Source organism: Hyalella azteca, unplaced genomic scaffold (assembly GCF_000764305.2).
Source record: "Hyalella azteca isolate HAZT.00-mixed unplaced genomic scaffold, Hazt_2.0.2 contig9001, whole genome shotgun sequence".
Classification (NCBI taxonomy): Eukaryota; Metazoa; Arthropoda; class Malacostraca; order Amphipoda; family Hyalellidae; genus Hyalella; species Hyalella azteca.
Genome location: NW_025939082.1, coordinates 5,416 through 22,021, shown reverse-complemented (window position 1 = coordinate 22,021; position 16,606 = coordinate 5,416). Strand labels below are relative to the sequence as shown.

The 16,606-nt window shown below is 38.4% G+C and overlaps 1 protein-coding gene across 2 annotated transcripts; it reads right to left on the bottom strand.

The window, feature by feature from the left end:
* Positions 1–3,409: 3,409 nt before the first annotated feature.
* On the bottom strand, positions 3,410–15,123 carry LOC108676120 (alpha-(1,3)-fucosyltransferase C). Of its 2 annotated transcripts, XM_018164158.2 has the most exons (10): positions 14,445–15,123; positions 13,982–14,220; positions 13,088–13,215; positions 12,016–12,188; positions 8,612–8,740; positions 7,044–7,172; positions 6,724–6,909; positions 6,172–6,330; positions 5,131–5,409; positions 3,410–4,051 (listed from the first exon to the last, which is right to left on the bottom strand). In XM_018164158.2, the coding sequence occupies exons 1-10, from the start codon at positions 14,561–14,563 to the stop codon at positions 3,958–3,960; spliced, it is 1,635 nt and encodes a 544-aa protein (XP_018019647.1). In that variant the 5' UTR covers positions 14,564–15,123; the 3' UTR covers positions 3,410–3,957. The 2 variants fall into 2 exon arrangements, with proteins under 2 accessions (XP_018019647.1, XP_018019649.1); XM_018164160.2 differs by lacking the exon at positions 5,131–5,409.
* Between the last annotated feature and the right edge of the window lie 1,483 nt (positions 15,124–16,606).

The window sequence follows — 16,606 nt, the reverse complement described above, 5'->3', positions numbered from 1 at the left end:
GTTGCTATTCAAGGAAAATCCATAGGTTCAATATACTCCTTGACTTGCAGCCCATTATTTTCTAGTAATTTGCCATTTTTCTGTTATACTGAAAAAGCTGCGTAGATAAATATTTAATGTTATCTGCGCTACTGAATTGATCTATGCTGCAAATTCAGTTTTTCGTTTTTAATTCACGAACGCATAGCGTACGAGACGACCAATGTATTACTTAAATTGTAAATTTGTGGAGCAGTCGAGATTTTGATTCCGGGTGAACTATACCTTTGGAGCTAATAATTGAATTCTCCACCAATATCTAGCTATGGACGTGAATTAACTTTTAGTAATCATAATTTTTTATCGAACTCTGAAATAACTGGTGATGACTCAGTATTTCTGACAATTATTTCTATCAAAGTATAATAATTTCCGGGTAATCGAACATATGCTGGTAGAAGCCTGTGCCAATTATAGAGAATAAATGATGAAAAGTCATCTATCGCTGTGTTTATAATGTATGATTTGTATAATGTGCAATTTGAATGGCTACGGATTTTATTCGTCTGTTCGCACCACAAAATATGCTTCTTTACCGATAGTCTCAGGAAACTTGGTAGAATCGATCGGCATTTTATAGAGTGGGTCATTTTACCTCGATACAAACGAGTAGATTTGTTACCCATCAAATGTTCCATGCGTGTTGACCGAGGAAAAAATATGAAAACATCAGAGGTTTTTAGATGTCAAATTAAGATAGTGTTTTCACAGCTAATATCCGCGTCAATGACGCGTTGAACGTTCCCTTGTATAATAAGTCCCTTATTGTGAATTATATTCCGCGTAGGAAAGAAACCTCTTCGCGCCGTCTCTAACTACTTCTCTGATTCTGACGATTAGTATCGGTTCTATTACTTCAAAACAAAATGTATGAACCCGAATGAGCCTCATTACTATGGATTTTTATCGTGATTGAGCCTATATACCATCTGGTTCCGGGATGTGATTATTTCAGCACGATTAATTAATAGATAGATATCCCCACCCATGCGGTGTTCCTTCTCTCGACCGCCGAATGCTGAGGCGCTGGAGTCAGCGTTGATGGGGCTCACGTAGCGAGTAAGTCTTAGGATTGTAGATTCTCTCAGTATCGTAGCGAGGATGTTGTTCAAGATACTTTACTGAATTCTATGGGAACAATCTACTGTAAACTTTGTCTGATGATACGTTGCCTTTATTTACTTGACTGCACATTTTTTCACTTTAATAGGCACTTTTTTCTTCTAATATACAAGTGACCGCTCGTGATTAGAATTTTGCTGTCGTGGTGTTACCTCTATACCCCATCGGCAACTTGCATCTATAAATGGTTCACTGAAATCATGCATTGATTCGCTGAAAATTGATTAAACTTGGTGTGACATTTTTCAGAACCATTGAGAAACTGGGGATTCTATCAACATTAAGTGAAATGACGCCTTTCGATTTTTCAACGATTTACCCCTAAATCCGAATTTGAGTATTGTTTTATGTTGATTTTTGATGCTTCAATATATCTTTGAATCATTTGCGTGTAATGCTGTCGAATTACTTCAAATATCTGTACCGATTTTATGAAAACGAATTTGAAGGAAAAAAATGTGATGAAAAATATAGTCACATCAATTTAATTGGTAATAAATTCATTGTCCTACAGCACTTAGCACTGCCTTGATATTTCGTGCACGAGTTACTTTTAAAAAATATTTCGGAGGATGCGGTGCTTAATTACTATCTGATCTGATGGTTAATTTCTTCGCTTTGTGCACGACGAATGACTCTAGCCTCGGCGGTTGATATGTTTTCTACCTTTTATAAGACTTGGAAGGCTTGAATGCTCCTGCGTGTGATGTTTACATGAGTGAGTAGCAATCATAGGTAAAATACCTTAAGTGTCTTCCCTATTCTTAGTATCATTGACGACGAGCATATCGACCGCAGAGTATTAAGTATATGTGCCTGCGGCTTTGTATCTCTAATCTCCTACATGTAATCAAATGAAAATCTTCAACTCAAATGTCGATCAGTGTCCACTTGTCTTTATGGTCTCTCGTATACATCGTTTGGCCGCCCATATCGATGGCCGCTCTGTTAAATACCATCACGTATCCATGCCTCAAAACGCCCGTAATTTCCTACATCTTCGAGAATCATTGCGAATTTAAAAATGTAATATGAATGCTTACAGCATATCTCCCCAGGTTTTTAGCATGACTTTCGCATGCAGATGATTTTCTACATCTATTTTCCCGAATAGCTGAAACCTCAATAGTGCCACTCTTACCTCTTACAATGAAGATTCGTAGCTGAGCCCTGGCGAATGTTTCTTCAATAATGTTGATGTTAAGAATGATTCTACTGTAAATATACGATGTACGATCTGAAAACCGGGAATGGCGATGCATTGATTAAACTCCCGTTTTGTCTTCAGTAACTGATGAATTACTCAAAAGCAAGAGAGATCGTAAAAAGTAAACATGTAGAGGAATGTAGATTTAAAAATTTTGTCATAAATTATTGCAATGCAACATTTCATCGCATTTTTAGAAGAATTTCCGGTGTACGCTCGATCTTGCGTCTGTCGTCTATACTATCATGACTCGTGTTTCTATTGAACCGCACTTGAGATGATCATCTAGAGGTAATTTTGTGCACCAGAGTAGATATAAATACCTAATATAGCTAATAAGCCTTCAGGAATGTGGACAAGTGTGCATGAGTTGTGTTCCACTGCATGGTCTATGGTATTTTGGTCATTAATACAGTTCACACATCAGATGACAAAGTTACTTGTCGAGACTTCATTCAATATTTGCCATGAATATTCTGTAATTGTGTAATTGTGCAAATTTTTTCATATACTGAAATACACTTTTTGTACTGTTCTATAAGTGATCAAATTTATAGGAGAGTTCACAGCGACGACTATATATTGGTATTTCTGTGGCTGAGACATGCATAATTTATTTAAAGAACAGACAGCGATTGTCCGAAAATTATGTAACGATAAAATTATTTTTGAGTGTCTGGCATTAAATGAATTACACATCACCTCCATTAAGCATATTTGACATGATACCAGGACCACTCTGTGTGAGATGGAATACGCTCAACAAATGCGTTGACTCTCGTGGTCTTTTGATCAAGAAATATAGAGGTAAAACGTCATGGGTATTATTTCCTTCAATAGTTACAATGAGGAGTTTGCTATTTCATCATCGAAGACAAATAACGCGTAGAATTTAGATTACGTAGAATAATTGTATTTGCAATGCAAGGAATTTTAAAAAGCTGTGGTAAAATCGTTTCGTTTGTAGTTTTGACAATCTTGCTTGCCGAAATAAAATAATTTATTGCTTTAAAATTTCTTTCAAGTTTAACCAATATGCTGTTTTCAAACATTTCTATTCAAGAATTTTGAACAAGAAAAATAAACAATGAGATTGTCAATTAACGCAATTCTAAGAAAAATAATTAAGTTAATCTAATAAATATTTAATCTAAGCACAGAAAAAACTGAGCAACGGAGCAGAAGAGTAGGTGACGGCTTTGAAAACCGGAAGTTTCATTAAAAAATGAAAAAATCTTCATTACGCCTTGGGCACTAAAATAATGAAATAATCATGCGACACTATTCCCAAGTCAAATCAACAATACAATAGTTTATTTTCGTAAACATACCTCTGCAGTTTCTGACGCGCGTTAATTTTATCTTTGCACCCCGGTGCAAAGTTGCTTCAACTTAAATCACGCTGGCACGGGAACGATGGTGCGGAATCTACCCGCTCTCTGGATAGTTACCCTATAGTTACCACGTCCTGGAAACCATCACGTACCACTAGTGGTAGACGCATCGCAGGTTGAGAATCCCTGCTCGAAATTGAGCGACGCTCATCGAGTTCGTGTTTCGATCGTTGTGTCGAAAATGTTTAATTAAATTTACGTAGTAAGGTCGTCAGTTGAGCTCTTGGGTCTGAGAAGGAATGGAAGCTTCTCCAGTTCACTTTTTATCTCTTCAAAGCTCACCTTTCTCCTGAAATGACATATTGGAGCGTAAATAACATATTAAAGTATTAATACGCTTGGCAAATGCTTCAAGAAAGCACCCTTTGATTATCGTCATCATAATCATTCACCGTTCGAACAAGCACAACGCAATCAGGTCGTATAAAGTATGAGAATGAGCATTCAGAACATAAGACGAATCTGGCTATGTAATATGCTGTATAATAAGTCAGGCGGAGCAATAATATTTAAAGAAGAATTATTGTATTGGATTTACGTTTGCCAAACGTGAGTCATTTGAGGATTCTTTCAAGTTTAACCAATAAGATTAAACGGCATTCATACTCCAATGAAAATTTCGCTCGTCGGTAATTTGCGATGGAACAAAAATGTATTTCATTGAACTTAATGACGTTCAGAGATAGTTTTTTTTATTTTCTTGCGACAAACTCTATTTTATAGGTGAAATGTTGAGTAATTATTCACTGTGCACAATTTTATATACGAAACGCCCCTGACATGCCCATGATATGCAACAAGTAACAACCACGATGTTCAAATGCAGACGTTCAACGGTTCTAGATTGCAAAGGCTCAACACCGACAGATATTGAACATTCACTAGAATCGGGCTAGAAACACAATTACTTGGTCGAGACAGTCATCAAACCCATAGAATGAAACATCATAATAGAATTAAACATGATAGCAGAATGAAACATCATGGTAGAATGAAACATCATAGTAGAATGAAACATCATAGTAGAATGAAACATCATAGTAGAATAATTAATGTCGGTTGATAATGCTGAATTTGGCCGATCACCGATCCTAGGAAACGGAAGTTTTACCGCTTGCTGTGACTGTCAACCCTCAACGCCCACTCTTATTCTTTTACTCGATCCAAATCGTTCCTCGGAACTTCAGCGGCTCTGCCACGACCACATTGCTACATTCATCTTGAACAAGTTCCAGGAATTTGTATTTTTCAATTTTCCTGATACCTGGAGATTTTAGCAGCCTAGGCTGAGGTCATCAAACTCTAAAAGATTTGAACTAACTTCGATCGCTAGTCTTGGTGAGAAGTTCGTGCCTAGGTTAAACTTACCCGTGAATGAAATTTGCAAGTTTCCTATGGCTGTAATGGGAAATACACTTCCCACTGACAAACCACTTGTCGATATCCTTATAAACTTTTCGATGATTTTGTTTTATTACTGAATGATGAAACTGTTGCCCGCTTTTGTTAACATGCAAAGCGTCGTTTGAATTAACGTCACCCGCAGTCACGTCTTCTGCTTCGTGAAGTCTTTCGCAGAGGTCGCAGAAAGCTTGTTTGTTCACCGCATTTTCCTGATCAAATACTCTGTAGCCATTCTCTTTCCACCTTGTATAAAAAATCGGTTGATTATTAATTATGTAGCGCAAGTTGAATGTAGGTCCTGGCAACGTGTCATAGAACTTAAATCATTTTCATTTTAACGATTCAGAAAGTATTATAATATAACATTCTTCGGAAAGAAAGTAGTCCCAGTGTTCATGGTATACATTCGATATCGAAAATATTTATGATAAATTGCACTTTGTGTGGCATAGGATGAATAATGTTTAGGTAGAACAAGCCTCAAAATACATTATTGCCTGGAAGTCGTTAGAATTTGTTCATTCAAAAACCATATCTTTGAGGAACATATAGTTTAAATAAATTAAATATTACTGCTAGATTTGAAACTTGGGTGAACATTGTGAGCCATGTCGGTCGAGTCTATATAGAGTTGATAACAGCTAAATTTTTACCTGAACTACTCATTATAAACCGCGTCATTCGAGTCCAGATATGGTAGATATTAACCGCTAAATTCTAACCTGGAGTATTTATAGTAAGCCGTGTCGTTCGAGTCCAGATATGGTAGATATTAACCGCTAAATATTAACCTGTAGTACTCATTAAAATCCTTATCATTTGAGTTCAGATTTGGTAGATATTAACCGCTAAATTTTAACCTGTAGTACTCATTAAAAGCCTTGTCATTCAAGTCCAGATATGCTTTATATTAACCGCTAAATTTTAACCTGAAGTACTCATTGTAATTTGTAAGCCATGTCATTCGAGTCCACACATGGTAGATATTAACCGCTAAATTTTAACCTGAAGTACTCATTGTAAGCCGTGTCGTTCGAGTCCAGGTAGAGTAGATAGCTCGCCAGGTCTTGTACGGAGGCAAAGTCCATGACGTCGATGTAGGCGCCCTTGGGAATTTGAGTTCTTTCGTAGCCGAGGCCATAGACGACAGGCACCACGTTGTACCTGTCGGTGGAGGAACGCACATGTGTAAGGTTTATAAGTATTGGATGCTCCCACTATGCTATAATCTCGGTTGATTCATTTCTTCTAGCTCCATTATGCCGCAATAGTCATACGTGGAATGAACCACGTTGGTTGGGTAATTTTAATAACTGTGCCGTATTAGCACAAGTGTTGTTCGTAAATTTACGTTAAATTGGTTTTTCAGGTCCACGCTGCGCAACTGAAGTGAAATGTTCCTGAGTTTATTTTCGCATTCTTCTTATGCATATAAATAGTACTAAACTTCATAAAAAGCAAGAAATCCTACAGTTTCTCTATTACTACTAATTTGCATCGAGTTCTTCCAAAACTATGTTGAAAAAGGAAGTCTAGTACCAAACCAGAGTCACTCACTTAATAGTGTTGAAAAATTTCTCGGTGATGTAGTCCACACAAAGGCTGTTCTCGAAGGCTAAGTAGAATTTGTAGTCTCTCTCCAGCATCTCCCGGCAACTTTTATCGTCTTTCCTCATACAAATTAACGTCCCGCAGGCGCCATAGACGTCCACTTCCATGTGTGTCTGTAGAGCCTTCACCAGACTGTCCAGGCAATTAACAGTGTCTTAAAATTAGTTCTGCCTCAAGCTGCTTAGTGATTCGCAATGAATCTGGACAAAATAATAACCTCAAATATATAAGATATCGTTATATTCTATAAATATTTTTGAACCCACTGCTCTCTATCGCTGACGGTGCGGCAGTTACTGACAAACCAGGCTGCAAGTTTTGTCTTTCCATGAGCGTAATTTTTGGGAGCAGCAGTCTTGGCTGAGACGTTGGGTGAGAACAAAATTCTCCCGTACCTGTTGTTCCGAAATGAAATAAGTTTTACGGAAATGAAAAATGTTTAAACATGAAAAGTTTAAAGATATTGCCACTTGTGTTAAACTGATTACTGCTAATTGGACCTTTGAACTACGAAAATTTAATTTAAGGTGGTTGGTGGCTTTAATTTTGGTGGTGGTTGGTGGCCATAAAATCGACATTTAATTTAAGGTGGTTGGTGGTTTTAATTTTGGAGGTGGCTGGTGGCCATAAAATCGACATTTAATTTAAGGTGGTTGGTGGCCATAAGAACAACATGATTCAATCAAACTGGAAACGCCACAGTTTAGGGTGAAATTAGGTGGCGTCTCGAAGCTTGCGGGATGCTGATATATAAATATTGCCTCGACAGTTGACTGCGTGGGCAGCTAGCAGATAGCTGATCGAATTATCTGTCCTGGTGACTCTGAGCTATTCCAGGAGACACGGTCAAGCAGTTGTTGTGCATGGGTGGAGTGTGTCGACCGAGCGTTCGGTAGTGTAATCCAGTCGAGCTTCGCCTTCTGCAGAGCACGTTAAATCAAAGACAGAACTATTGCGAACAATGAAAGCAAGGACTAAACGATTCATTGAAGAACGGTAAGAACCGACAACGATGAGAATTTTGCCGTGTGTTATGTATTGGCGATGTTAATCATACCCTTCAACACAAATTCATCCTTTCTCCGATCTCCATCATCGGACTGCAACATCAATGACCGCCACAATTGAAACAAGAAGAGAACAGCAAAATATAAATATCGGTGACACAACACCGCGTGCTTCGCTGAAACTAGGAAGGAATAGAAGTTCAGCTGTGAATCAGAAGCTGTGGAGCAAAGTTCCTCCCTGATGCACGGCTCCACGCGCTGCGCCGGGCGCACTACCAAAAAATTTCCGTGCAGAAGCTTACCCATGGAACCCCAGTGCCAAAGTCAGTCAAGATGCGGCTGCATCCTGTCTTCGTAAAAACGGTGATGTATCCTGTTGTTTAATGTAAATTTTGAACTGCTCTAAGGTAGAATTTTCCTAGCCGCTTAGATAAGTTTTGTCTATATGCTGACCGTTAAAATATGAAGGTCTTATTTGTGTTTCACAGTTTCCTCCTAACGTTAGAATTCACTGTCTGTTACCAAACTAATAACTTGCCGAAATTATAGATCATACCACACGAGCCTGAAGAGTAAGGCGTTCAGCAAATCGACCACCGTATAGGTTTGAGATCATTGATTGATGCAATATAATTTAAGATTGCTGGGAGTTAAAGGAACTCCCTTAATCCAATAGGCAGCTTAGTCAGGCAAGAAGTTAATTTTTTTAATCAATGCAGTTCAAAATTTAAACTCAACCTGACTAATTGTTATTTTAACTGGAGATTTCAGACGCGGAAGAAATTTTATTTTCTGTAAATTTGATTTAAATAGCTAGTCAATTTTACGGTCGTGGGAAGTCAGAGTCGAGACGAAAAGTCATGGTCCAGTTGAAGACGCCGTTGTAGGTGTTGAGGTCCGCGTAAGTGTACAGGGCGCTCTCGATCATCCAGAAGACGTAGAATGTGTGGGGAGACCTGGAAAAAAAGTTTATACAGTTTTAGGCAATATTAATGATACTGAACACAGTTAAGTGTTGTATTAATTAGAGGCGCTAAAATAGACTAATCATAATCATGCAAATTACAGAAAGCAAGTATTCATATGAGAATGAAAAATGTTGTTGTTATCTGGGGTTGTCATGATCTCAAGTAACACCAATATTCATACAAGGTGACAAAAGTAGCACCTGTCAGTCTGACGAGTGTTGTTTTTAAGGTAACGAATCTGTTGTGAGAGATAGGATTATCGATCACTTGACTGTTCACCATCTCCTATCAAATTGTCAACATGGTTTTATTGTCGGTAGATCCTGCACCACTAACTTATTGTCTACGTTGAACGATTGGACTCGCCTGCTGAACGAAAGAAAGCCAGTGGATGCACTGTACCGCGATTTTGCCACAGCATTTGACAGTGTTCCGCATGAGCGGCTGTTGCGTAAAGTGAAGTCTTTGGGAATTAAGGGAAACGTACTCCAATGGATCAGGGGGATTTTTTAGTAGGTAGACGACAACGTGTTAGTATTAACGGAACCGTGTCAGACTGGGCATCAGGGCGCAGTGACGTGAAACAAGGAAGCGTTCATGGGCCTATTTTGTTCGTTGCTTTTATAAACGATCTGCCAGAAGTAGTGTCCAATGTGTGCTCCATGTATGCCGACGACACAGACGTTTATAATACAGTGAAGGATGCGTCAAATAAAGCGCAATTGCAAGATGATCTTGACAATTTGGTTAAATGTGCTGATCTTTGGCAGCTGCGGTTTAATGCTGACAAGTGAATAATAATAATAATAATAGCGGTTTCAGCGTTTAGTAGGCCGTAGGCCTGTCGCCGATTCTTAACATCGCAGAACATTCACAGCATTTTGCGGTCTCGAACTCGCAACTCACTGCTACAATTCTGCTGTGCTTAACCGCCCGGCCTCCTTGCCGATTCTGACCAGAAACTGACGCACAGAGCTGGGATCGAACCCGCGCCTCTCTGCGCCGATCTTGGTACTCTGAACTGTTACCACTAGGCCACCCTGCCTCTAAAGTTTAGGCTCGTGTGGTCTCCGTTAAACCGTGGCCGAGAGCGGACGCTCGTGCTCGTGGTCCCAAATTTCTAAATTTTTAACTTTTACTGTCCCGTTTTCGGAACTCTTTTCGCATTTTTTTATGATCCGTGCCAGAGAATAACCGAATTTCAGTTCAGTTCAGTGAAGTCAGTAAAAGTGAGTGCAAATAGAATGAACAAGCCAAACAAGTGAAGTGTTTTCATTTTTAAATAACGCGGACTTGTAGTCAGTGAGGGTTGCCGCGCGAGGGTAACGCCCACGCCCTGGCCCACGCGGGACAATAAGCCTTTGTTCTCGCGCCTACCTCTTCCTAGCCGCTGTGATCGCCGCTTTCTGAAAGCCGCTTGCTCTCAAGCCTGTAACAATTTTGAACAATCTAACAATTTTTAGAAATTTTACTCAACTTGATTTCGGTTTTTAACTTGTGTTTATCTAGCTCTTGCATTTCCCTCGGCAGCTGCAGCTCAGCTGTTCCTCAAGCCGGAATTTTCGAGGGAACTTTACTATACTCAACTCAACTCAGTTTTGTATGTTTATCCGTCATTTTCTGTATTTTTCTCCGTTCTTTTCTCCGTTCAAGAGAACTAGTTCGTGCATTTAATAATTTAATAATGGCTGGACAGAAAATAAAAAAGATAGTCGAAAAGCCCTCTACGGCCTCTAGAGAAAAGCCGTCTACGGCCTCTAGAACACAAACTAAAACCAAATCAGCCCAGCCAGAGATGAAAGTTTGCAAGTACTGCAAAGAGATCTCTCTGAGCGAAGTCCAGATGGTCACCTGTGAACTATGCGAATATCTCATTTGCATCAGCTGTTCGAAGTTGAGCTCTAAGGAGCACACATTTCTCCAGAAATCTAAATTGCTTCATTGGTTTTGCCGTGATTGCGAAAAACTCTAGATAAAGCTATGGAAAAATATATGTTCAGATTTGAAATGCCTAGCTCCTTATCGAACCCGGTGGAAGTCTAGTAGCTACTTCAAACTATCGTCAGTCATGAAAAGATCCGGTCAAATGACACGAGTTTAGATCTATGAACAAGGCACGAAAAGGAAAAGAATTAATCGGCGACAGGCCACATCAGGCCTACACTTCAGCGCCGACATCACTATGTTATGTTATGTTACTTCACCTCGGCAAGAACAATGAACAGTAAGTTTGCAGTATGAGATGACATGGTTGCAACGAGAGAGTAATGATTGAAAGTCTAGTGTGGAAAAAGATCTCGGAGTTTTTGTCGACAAGGAGCTGAAATTTTCTAATTACGTTGAAACGCAAGCTAATACATCCAACAAACTTGGACTAATTAGACGCTCATACGAGTTCCTAGATGCAGAAGCGATGAATCAGTTGTTTGTTGCTGTCGTGCGCCCGAATCCAGTGTTTGGTAACGTTGTGTGGTCACCGAGATTTGAAAATGACAAAAATTTATAGAGAATATTCAAAGACGAAACAGGGATAATTCCAGGCTTGAAGGGCAAGTCCTATGAAGAAAGATTAAAGATTATGAAGCTTCCAAGCCTCTGTTATCGACGTCTGCGTAGAAACCTCATTGAACTATAAAAATATACATATGGTTTATACAAGGTCCCTAAAGGATTACTAGATTTTGAAACAAGAGCCATCACCAGGGGCCACGGCTATAAACTAAAAAAAACTGCGCTGCAACTTATCCACGCAACATTTCTTCTCGCTTCGAATCGCCGACATGTGGAACAGCCCCTCCGATTACATCGTTGGCGCTCCAAGTAACGCGTTCAAGAACAGGCTTTCGTGATTGGGACTGGACAGTAATTTAATAGATGTTTCAGCGTTTGTTAGGTCGCCTATTCTTAACATAGCAGAACATTCACAGCATTTTGCGGTCTCGAACTCGCAACGCACTGCTACAATTCTGCTGTGTTTAACTGTCCGGCCTCCTCACCGATTCTGACCAGAAACTGGCGCACAAGCTCGGATCGAACCCGCGCCTCTCTGCTCCAATCATGGTACTCTGAACTTTAACCACTAGGCCACAGTAGAATAAAAAGCTGTCATAGAGAAGCTGATTTACACGCTTTGCGTTGTTAAGGCAGTGAAGTATTATTAAGAAATGAGCATAATTTCGATAATCTTGATAAAAGCGTGCGGAAATCCCTAGTCAGTGACTAGCCAATATCTATTACTGAACTAAACTTCTCTAATGTCTCACCTAACTTCGGGAAGGGACTTGTCGTTTGCCCTGAGATGCCACAAGATGGCGTCGGCTCGCTCAGCTGGCAGCAGCTGCCGGTCGTGGGTAGCGTAGCACTCGGTGACGCGGCAGCCCGCCTCAATGAACGGCTCCTGGCCGAGGCCGAACCAAAAATCTTCGGCTCCGTACGCCTGTCATTGAAAGAATATTGCTACAAAATTAACGGAGCCCAAATTCCTACCTGAGAGTATTATTTGAGAATGGCTACATAACAATGAGTGAGTTGCATACGCGTCGAAAACCTTTCCGTTTATTCTTTTCCTTGTGTACAATGTTTTTAATCCTCAGCTCTTCCATTTAATGATCGTTTTTGATGGGAATCAATTGCTTTTATTATGAAGTTTAATTATGTATAATGTGAAGTATAATTTAAAAATACCTCGCGTAAACTGTTCCTCGTATTAAAAACCACGAGGAACATCCAACGACCTGCATGATATCCGAAATGATCGCTTATTTGTATTATACAGTAAATTTTTTTTTGACATCAGTGATCATTGAACAAAGCTGGACGAAAGGAGATGAGGCTCAGAAATGAAGCAGTTTTTCCCCAACCTATTCTCATCATTGCTTTCGAATAAATTTTCTCTCACGATTTCAACATATACGAACCGCATGATGAATTCTCTGGAATAACATCGTCGTAAACACCGTAATTACGCACAATTGATTTAAATTGCATTGCATTTATTTTCTAAGTTGGAATTATAAATTCCGCGTTTCTTGCAGAATTAATAATTTGAAATATCGGGTTTTATTTGTTATTTTTTAATATCTTTTATTTTATATCTTTTTGTTTCCTTATGAAATTTATGAAACTATAAAGGCTCGAGCACAGAAATAGTGAAAGTAATAACAGTAATAATCGAGCACAGAAATAGTGAAAGTAATAAGTAGAAAAAATTACGAATGATTATTAATATTCATGACATTACTAATAATTATTAATAATAAATTTACCCTGGGGGAATGTATTCTTTATTCAATGCAGAGGTGCAATTATTCATGATTCATGCCACAATTAACGTACATCATTCCAGTAAAGGATTTTCTTGAAATTCTTGTATTTGGGACCAAGGAGATCGCCTTTCTCCAGCGGCCCATTAACGTTGGAGTCTTGCTCAATTGTTTTTTTTACTACATTTGCCTTGGTCAACCCTGCGAAAATGATAGATTAAAATTATCTATTTATACAAGTCATATGTATAAAATATATTCAATGCGCCTTTCCTTTCACGCACAAATTTTGCATTGACAGACTTATAGGATATGATGTTTGGAACGTTAACAGATCAGTATACAGGAAGATCTGTCGTTCGAATGGAGAATCAATTTAAATCGTACATCAATTGCAATTTTGATCGCTCCAGAAACTAAGCGAGTAACGTCCCGAATTAAGAACACTAGCTGATCCATGTACGTATCATGGGTAATCATGATACCGACTTGCTTTTGCGAAAGGTCAGTTTGCATTTACCGACACTTGTGCAACCTGCTGAATTCTGGATTATATATATCTAGGGTGGAAGCCGCGGGTAGCTCAGTAACTTCTTTCCAGCGGCACTTTCAGATTTCCTCACTTACTGAGTTTCCTATTTACAATCATACAAAATGTATATGCACTTTATATCATCAACACGAAATTTCATGTATATTTTTGAATTTTATGCATTCAATTTGCTTAAGATTGGAATCCTGAAATTTTCGCAATAATATTTCTCAATATTAGTCAGGAACCGCAATTCTCATTGAGTTTTTAATAACTGATCCATCCAATCAAGTGAAGGATGCTTTCTCAAGTCTTCCTGCCTGCTCGAATACATTGAGTTGGTCATTCATTCCGTTATGTTTTTCCGATATCTTATCTTTTCCCCGATGTACTAACTTGTGAAATAAACGATCTTTCTACCAAAATTTAACCAACCTTGCTTCACGCCTGACAGAGCGTGTTGCTCCAATGAATTTTTCTGTTGGTCCAGTAGATATTGTTTGTCTTGCGGTTGCTTATTGTTTTGCTGTACCTGAAGATCTTGCTTTTGCTCCTGCTGTTGTTTCAACTGCGGATTTGATTGCAGTTGCTGCTGATGTCTGAACTGTCGCTGTTGAAGATCTCTGTTCTTGTAGTTCGCCACGTCTTTGGAACGAAAGCTTGATGAGGAAGATCTGTCGTACAGGTTACAAGCGTTAGGCTAGTATCGCAAACTTAGACTTTCAGTTCAGTGCCATCTTTTTGTACGCTACCAGTAAACAAACGACAAGTTTGCATATTTCAATTCAATTTACATATTTGTCGATGAATACAGTATCGGGAATTTTATATCAAAACCATGATACCTAAATTTGATTGTTACATTTAAATTTATGGGCAATAATTTTCATGATCTCACGTGCGGTAGTCCCAGCTGACGAGACTGAAGATGGCGTACAGTGAGAAACACAACAAAATTAGTGGATAAATCAATCCTCTAGGCCTACGCCTGAAATTCAACGCTGGGGCAACCCGCATTCTGGTCAGTCCGAAGATATCAGTGACTATGACTTTCCGAAAGCGATTGTGGTGTCAGTAAGTATTACATAGAAATATTTTATGTCTTATTTTGTCCATCCACAGTTATTTTAACATGAAGTTATTTGGCTGTAACGACGCTTGAGCATCAAGTTGTGTGTGCTCAAAACATGTGTGTGTTTTTACGTGTTTCAAAACAAAAATAAATTTAGTTCATGGCAATTCATAAGTATTGGTCGAATTAAAATATAAACAGCTAAACTTAGGAGTCGACGTTAAGAGATTCCGATGTTTATTGAGTAAAAGTCTGTTGGCCAAAGATATTTTCTGTCGAAAAATTTATTTGGATGTTGGAAACCATCTTGTCCATGTTGTGCAAGAGCTAAAATGAAATAAATAAAAATATCTTCGTTTGTTTTATAAAGGAAGCAACTTAATGTCTTCTATATTTTCAGAAATGCACGTTGAATCAACCAAAACTTATGATGATATACAGAAAATTGAATTGTCTGCGATGCTTGCTTTCCATAAAATTTATTGATGGACCGGATATTGAATTTTCAAAGGATGATCTCATTTTTTTTAAGCGCAAATGTCGGTCTTTTTCAATTATTAATAATTTTTCTTCTCATGCAATTTTGAAAGACACGTTACTGTTTTCGTATAACAATGACAGGATCACTTAATATTTACAAATGCTTGTCATCTCTATCCCGCACTCCGGCAGAAATACAACTGTCCAGAAATACAACTGACTGTAAGAATAGTGATGAATTCTATATCTCTAATCTCATTTATCTTATCAATTCAGTGTCGCTTTTATCTACAGCAGTCGTTCCCAAACTTTTTACGATGGAGCAGCTTATAGGCGTGTCCTAGTTATACGTACATCTTAGATCGTAGCCCATAATATGTAATACTTGCATTATATTTCGCTTAAAACGCCCATAATAGGCTAATTAATTATATATATGTACTATTTGTATAAAACGGCCCACCGTTCTGGCCAGATGGGTGGCCTGTGGCAACAGTTGCAACATGATGCCAGATTATCTTGTCTTTGGCGGTAAACATTTTTATTAAGTAATAATAAGTAACTTCTTAATAATGTTTCACGAAACGCAAAGTGATCCCGTTTTAAGGGATCACTTTGAAAAGGGCGAGATGAGCGGTGCGATACATCTGCTCGTTACTCGTGGGTACTCACTTATTAACTTAGGTTTAAGGTTGCCGCACTCATGACCTCGCTTATTATAAGGGATGTATTGTAATTGTCTCTCATGATACAATAGAGGCACGGAGTTGCAAGTCCTGTTCATTGTTACAACACTTCTCATTAACTTCACTTCAAGATGTTTGTTTGTCTGTTTGCCTGTCTCCTACAAATCTTATAATCGATATACCTGTCCAATCAATCTGAAATTTTGCGCACTTGCGTAAAGTCGGAGACAATGCTGGAATGAATGAATAATTTAAAAAATGTAAATTTTTGTTTTATATAAAAAATTGAAAACTATTTTTTTAATATTTCAAAATAAAATACGAAATTCATTGTACATGTGTATAACATCTGAGACACTTCCCTCTATCTATGTATATAGACGTGTTGTCTTTAAGAAGTAATTTTTAAAAGCATATTATTTTGTGTTGATCATAGCCGAATCACGACTGACGATTTTTATTACTAATATCGTAAAGTGTTATTTATGTTAGTCTTTGTTTTTGTTTGTGCATATACTGTTTTTGGTCCATATCCTGCGTTGTTGATAATTTTCGCTAGTCGCAAATTATTGTTTTTGTGTCTTTTTAGAAAGCCTGGAAAATTTGGATGCAATCCTTTCCTCCCAGTTTTGATATACCATGCAGACCGTTGCCCTAAAACGAACAAAATTTCAGGTTCAGGTGTAGTCCGACGCGAAAAGTATCGTGGATACACGAACATATACGGCCCTTTATAGGCCCGCGTATATATGCGGAGCCAGGCTTCAAACATAAACAAGCACAAACGCACTCCTCAAATATTTACAGGATTGGCATTTAATT

Bases quoted from the DNA above. Each gene is read 5' to 3' on its own strand.
- LOC108676120 (XM_018164158.2), bottom strand. From the start codon at position 14,563: ATGCGGGTTGCCCCAGCGTTGAATTTCAGGCGTAGGCCTAGAGGATTG. The intron at 13,216-13,981 runs GTTGGTTAAATT...TCATTTTCGCAG, and splicing joins TCTGTCAGGCGTGAAGCAAG to GGTTGACCAAGGCAAATGTA. The intron at 8,741-12,015 runs GTGAGACATTAG...CTTTTTTTCCAG, and splicing joins AAGTCCCTTCCCGAAGTTAG to GTCTCCCCACACATTCTACG.